This window comes from Alligator sinensis, unplaced genomic scaffold (assembly GCF_000455745.1).
Source record: "Alligator sinensis unplaced genomic scaffold, ASM45574v1 scaffold366_1, whole genome shotgun sequence".
Lineage (NCBI taxonomy): Eukaryota > Metazoa > Chordata > Crocodylia > Alligatoridae > Alligator > Alligator sinensis.
In genome coordinates, this window is record NW_005841851.1 from 5,395,531 (window position 1) to 5,401,555 (window position 6,025).

Genomic DNA, 6,025 nt, shown 5'->3' on the forward strand with positions numbered 1-6,025 from the left:
GAGAGAAACGCGGTGCCTCCTTTCCCTCCAGCCAGGCACCATCGAGCAGGCCGTCAATGAGATCCGCCTGGTCGTCATGCCCAGCGAGGACGGGGAGGTGCAGAGCGTGTGGCTGCTGACAGAGTAGGTACCGGCCCCGGAGGCGGCACGGCCCAGCTCCTGGGCGTTGTTGTTTTCAGTTCTACCTCCCTGCCGGCTCCGGGCTGGGCCGGTCTGTTGGCAGCGCCCGGCGCCGCCGGTCAAACGTTTCATCTCCCGCTTGCTCTCAGCAACCCGGGCCCTGCCCCGCCGCTGCTCCCGTGGCTGCGAGGTGCTGCTGAGGCTACACAGCAGCAAGCGTGCTTGGATCTGGCTTTAAACCGTTTTAGTTTAGGACCAGCACTGAACTTTCCCTGTTTTTGAAGCCCAGGTCTGAATTAAAGGGTCGTTTGTGCTGGGGGAGACTCTGAAGGATTAAACAAGGGGAAGGCTAAAAGACTGCTGCTGTGTGAGATAGGTGATAGGCAAGACCAAAACATTCGCTGCGTGCACTGGGCTCTTGCGAGCAAGGAGAACTGGCCATGATTTCCCTGCCCCCTGGGCATTTCACAGAGCGAGACCTGTCAACACATCTGCTGTGCTCGCTAGATAAGATCATGCTCTCTCATACCCAGTTTTGTAAGTGCGGCAGTTAAAGCCCAGCCTAAAAGATTATTTACAGTGAAGGAAGGGAGCAGTTTCAGTTTTGTGGGCTTCACCTGAACAGCATCACTAAAAGTCATTAATGATAGCTATGCAACCAGCAGAGATTTCCTAGGGCATCCTATCTTTTAATGGATCAACTGCATAGTTGGGATAGAGTAAAACAAGCTTTTGAATGCTAGACATTAGTCTTCAGGTCCCCTATTAAACCTTGGAGTGAAAAGAAAACAAAGACCAACATGCATTTAAGCAGCAGTTATAATAAACGGTAGAAGTCTAAGGACAGCAAAGGATAAAAGCACAACATCTGCTCTAGGTTGCTACAGCGGACTAGGTACTAAAGAACAAAAAAAGAGGTGCTAAGGTAATTCAGTACAAAGGCAGCTTTTTATCCTGTGTTTTATAGAGACATGTTCCACAGTCCCTGGTACCTGAGTAAAGCTGACAGTAAGCTTTAAGAGACTCCTTTGACATTTATTGAAGTTGTTGATGCTCCTTCTTTTAATTTTAATTTTTAAAGCATTGGTACAAACTACTCATTCATCTTGAGCCTCTGACCAACTCTAATCTTATCTTTCTGCTGTGGAATATACTTGCTTCTTAAATTCTTGTAGTGACTGGTGTATTTGTCAGGCTATTACGTGCTTTTTCCTGAAAGTTGTCACCTAAAAACAAATGAAGTTGAATCCTTTGCTTGTTATCTGATCAGGATTGATCACTGGAATAATGAGAAGGAGCGCCTGGTTCTTATCACCGACTGGTCTCTTCTGATCTGTAAATATGACTTCATCAACCTGCAGTGTGAGCAAGTGACTAGAATATCGCTTAATGCAGTTGATACAATTTCTGTTGGAGAATTTGAGTTCCCACCTAAATCACTGAATAAGTAAGTTCTGATTTACTGGGTCTGATACTGCTTAACATTAAAGCTTTCAGTCTTCTTATCGTAAACCACATATTATCAACCTTGTTAGCTATCAGATTTCTGAAAAAGTTACAAACTTTTTTTTTTGGAATCTAAGTATTACTGAAATTGCTGTGGGAGATCAGTAAGGAAGTTGTCATTGAGATGATTATCAGATAGACTTAAATTATCTTACTCCTGAAGTACTTTTTAAAAATAAAGTTGCAGTTATTATTAGGGAAACAAGCTTTTAGCACCTAAACTCAACTGGCTTATAATAGTGCTACCTTAACTTCTGTGTGAATAAGTCCTGTTATATTGAGCACTACCGTTACCACAGCCCACACTTTATGTACCTTACACTTTATGGTACTTCAGTGGTACATCTAGATGTCTAGGTTCTAATAAACCTAAACTTTTTACAACAGTCACTGTTAAAATCTTTGCTTACGCTGAAAGCTGAACAATGAAGATGTTTATGATACTCTGATAATTGTCTTGAGACCAACTGCTGTTATCAAACACACTTAAATCCTAAAAATGCACTTTTAGTTCTCTTGGATATTGCATTTCTAATCAGTAAACTTTGTGTGAAAGTTTTAAGTGCTGTATTATCAAGTGTATTGTCTTTGAATTTTAGACGAGAAGGTATTGGTATTCGAATTCAATGGGATAAGCAAAGCCGTGCCTCCTTCATAAACAGATGGAATCCATGGTCCAAAAACGTGCCATATGCTACTTTTACAGAACATCCAATGGCAGATGCTGATGAGAAGATTGCATCACTTTGCCAAGTAAGGAAATAAACTGTTATACCAGCTATGACCAGATAAATAGAGTAGGTTGGATATAGTTGTACCCTTTGCAAAAATCAAAGGACTTGTACTCAGCTAAGATTTAGACTAGATATCAGGAGGCGCTTCTTCACTGTCAGGGTGGCTAGGATCTGGAGCCAACTTCTAAGAGATGTGGTGCTGGCTCCTACCCTGGGGGTCTTTAAGAGGAGATTAGATGAACACCTTGCTGGGGTCATTTGACCCCAGTACTCTTTCCTGCCATGGCAGGGGGTCAGACTTGATGATCTGCTCAGGTCCCTTCCAACCCTACAAACTATGAAACTAAGTAGAAGGCACAAAACTAGTTAAAGCACATAGGTCAACTTCTCTGTTCCCCATTCACTTAACATTGTGCCGCTACTTAGCTATTGCTAGCAAGTGCATTTCTGGTAACTCTCCTATTCTTAAATCTCCACCTCCTTTTCACTACAATAACACACACCTTTGAAGCCAAAAGGAGAGGAAAATATTTTTCCACACAACCACAAATGTAGTTCTTTTTTAGTTTTACCTAGAGTAGTTGTAGCCAATGGTTCCAGAACATTGTGGCAGATCAGTAGGTACAAGACAAAGAAATCCTGCCATGTGCACTATATCAGTCTCTTCCTTAGTTCAGTGGCTTTAGACAACTTTTCTTCAGCGGCTTTTGGAGTAAAGAGCTAGAGATTTTCCAAGCTGGAGCACAAAGAGCGTTCAACATTGCATAACAGCTGAAGCTCTTTAAATCTGTTGCAAAAATCTTTTGGTAGGCATTAATAAAGGTCTAGTTTGAAACAACAGCATAATCATCAAAGGTTAAAGGCAAGAATATGGATTTGATTGTGGCTTGCACCTTCCTTACAACTACAGCTCACATGCTAATGTTGGCTTGCATTTCAGTAGCAAAGTCCCTCCTGTAAAATTATGCTTTGGTAGAGAACTAATGGGAAAGTGTCAAGTGATGCAGTCATAATTAATAAGGTCTTTACATTTTTTTTTCAGTTGGAAAACTTTAAGACTCAATTAATTCAAGCAGTGAAGAAAGCCCATAAAGAGTGTCCACTGCCAGGAAGAGCTAATGGAGTACTAGTCCTGGAGCGGCCTCTTCTCATTGAAACTTATGTGGGATTGATGTCCTTCATCAACAATGAGGCCAAACTTGGCTATTCCATGACAAGAGGCAAAATTGGATTTTAAATTCACAGTATTTAATCTGTGCCAAGAAGAAGTGATTTCAAGGTGGGAGTTTACCATGTAGCAAATTACTGCAGAGCAACAAAAGAAAAAAGCATATAAACAGAAAAGGGATTGGCTAGCTGTAAAATGAACAGTTAACAGAAATCACTTTACTGTTATAAAGATTACTAGAATCTTCAGTCAAATAGACCTCAGGTGGTCACAAGCTAATTGCATTCTTGTACTTACTGGTTCATATGGAGGTTTAGTAAGCTGTGATATTTTCTCTTCCGTTTCTAGCTATACACCTTTCCCTGCTAAATGTAAAACTTGTACTCCCCATATTACTATCTAATATAGTCGCATGTTCATACCATATTATAATTGTATCATGTAAATCCATAGCTGTTAAATCATGTCACTGTGTTTTGAGACTACTAGTGAGGAGGTAGTAAATCTAGATTATATAATAGTCTCAGAAATTGGGCTAATTCAAGCATGGAGTCTTTTTAAGCCTTCGTTCTTTACCTAACCAATGAGTCAGCAAATTTGTTCAAAGCTGAACCCTTACACCTTCTCATTACCAGAATTGAACTGTTGCTATGTGAACTGAAACATATGAATTTGGAGTGATTTTACTAGCCTTTAAAAAAACAGCTATATCTGAATGTGTTATAAATTGTAGATTCCTCCTTTATGCATTTCACTGTAACCACCCACCATAAGAAATTTTGAATGCATGACACCCACAACTTTCACTCAAAAGCTTGTAGGGTCTTTGCCTTCATGTAACATTCTGCCCAGTTGAAACCACAGTTATTTTAATGTTTTAAAAATCTACATCAATTAGTTTTCTGTCTTGACCAAAAGTGTTATTAGAAACACTAGGTTAGACAATAGGGCTGCGTGAAATTTCATCTGCTGTTTTGTTTCAACTTGTTTCAAGCTCAAAACAGCGAAATTGAAACGAAACAAAGGGCTTCAAAACAACCTCCAAACGAAGTTTCAAAGCTCAAGCTGGGCTTGCCTGCAGGGAAACACAGTAAGGAGAGGGAGGGGGAAGGACTGCTCTCATTGACTGTGTAGCTGGCCAGTGACTGTGATCCTTCCCTGAGGATGCCAGTGCTCTGGGGGAGGGATGGAAAAACATAAAAAGCAGCATTGTTTGAACTGGCCTGCTTTCTGCCTTGGGGTCTGATAGTTACTGAGCTGTGTCTTCCAGCAGCTTAGGAGCATTAGACAACGAAGGCTGCTATTAGCATTGGTTTGAATTATTTCCTACATGCTAGCCTAGCCAGTGGGATTCCACAATACTGTTTGCTTTCTTTTAGACCCTTTTATTTTATTCTTATATTCATTAATTGATTCTTTTCAATTTTGTAATTATATTAGATATTACACTATAGAATTTATATAGGAAGGGAGATACATTTATATATTGGTATAACAACAAGACACTATGAAACACACCATGAAGCGTGGTGGAAAGGCAGCTGGCAAGCCTTCAGGGAGGGGCAGAAAAGGGGGTAGAGGGAGAGGTGTAAGTTCCCCCCCACCCAAACTGAGACGCAGCCTCTTTCCTACAACTAGCAGGGATGAGGATTCTAGAAGCAGCAAGGAGAGGGGAGCAGGGCCAGTGCCACTGCCTGTGCCTGAGACTGCATCCCCTCCAAGGACACCAGCCATAACACCAAGCAGCACCAGCATGACAGTCTCTTCCACCCCTATTTCACTTCCCATGCTGAGCCTTCCAGTGCCAGAGGAAGAGCTGGAGCTAGATGTGGATCTGAGTGCCCTAGCAAAGGAAATATTGGGGAAGGAGGAGGAATCAGCTGAGTTTGTGCTCCATACCCCTCAAGTTTCTCCTAAAGCCAGGTCTCCTTCCCCAGAAGGCACTTTGGAGGAGGCTGAGGTAGAGGTTGCAGAGGCAAGCAGCTCAGCTGAGTCTGCTCCTCCTGTTGCTGTACCTCTGCCTGCTGAAGAGGGGGAAAGTGCAGCATCTACACATGCACCCACACCCCAAAAGCGAGTAGGTAGTGTGGTCTGGGATCATTTTGAGCTGGCAGATGATCCCACATATGCTATCTGCCTGCACTGCCGAGCCAAAACCAGCCGGGGCAAGGGAACAAAACACATGAGCACCACAGGGATGCTGATGCATCTCCGCAGGCACCACCCCCTTGCCCTTGCTCCTCCTCAGCCTGGCACCAACGGGAGCATGCCCGAAGGGAAGTCCCCCTCTCACTCCAAAACCCCCATCCCCTCAAAGCAGAGGCAGGCCAACCTGGAACAGTGGGGGAAAGGCAGACAGAAGGGGGGGTGCATTGCAAGGGCGAGTGAGATCACCCAGAGCATTGCGGAGATGCTTGCTGTTGATGTACAGCCCTTCTCCTTAGTTGAGCGGCCAGGGTTCAAGCGGCTCATGGCACTCATAGCCCCATCCTACCAA

The 6,025-nt window shown here is 43.1% G+C and overlaps 1 protein-coding gene across 1 annotated transcript in view; it reads left to right on the plus strand.

The window, feature by feature from the left end:
- The window catches only part of TPRG1L (tumor protein p63 regulated 1 like), a 6,105-nt gene extending 1,680 nt beyond the window's left edge, over window positions 1-4,425 (plus strand). Inside the window, exons 2-5 of the mRNA XM_014522980.2 lie at window positions 4-123; window positions 1,391-1,567; window positions 2,226-2,379; window positions 3,403-4,425. Coding sequence (XP_014378466.1) covers window positions 4-123; window positions 1,391-1,567; window positions 2,226-2,379; window positions 3,403-3,597 — 646 coding nt within the window. The 3' untranslated portion in view covers window positions 3,598-4,425. The remainder of the gene's footprint in view (window positions 1-3; window positions 124-1,390; window positions 1,568-2,225; window positions 2,380-3,402) is intronic.
- The last annotated feature ends 1,600 nt before the right edge of the window (window positions 4,426-6,025 follow it).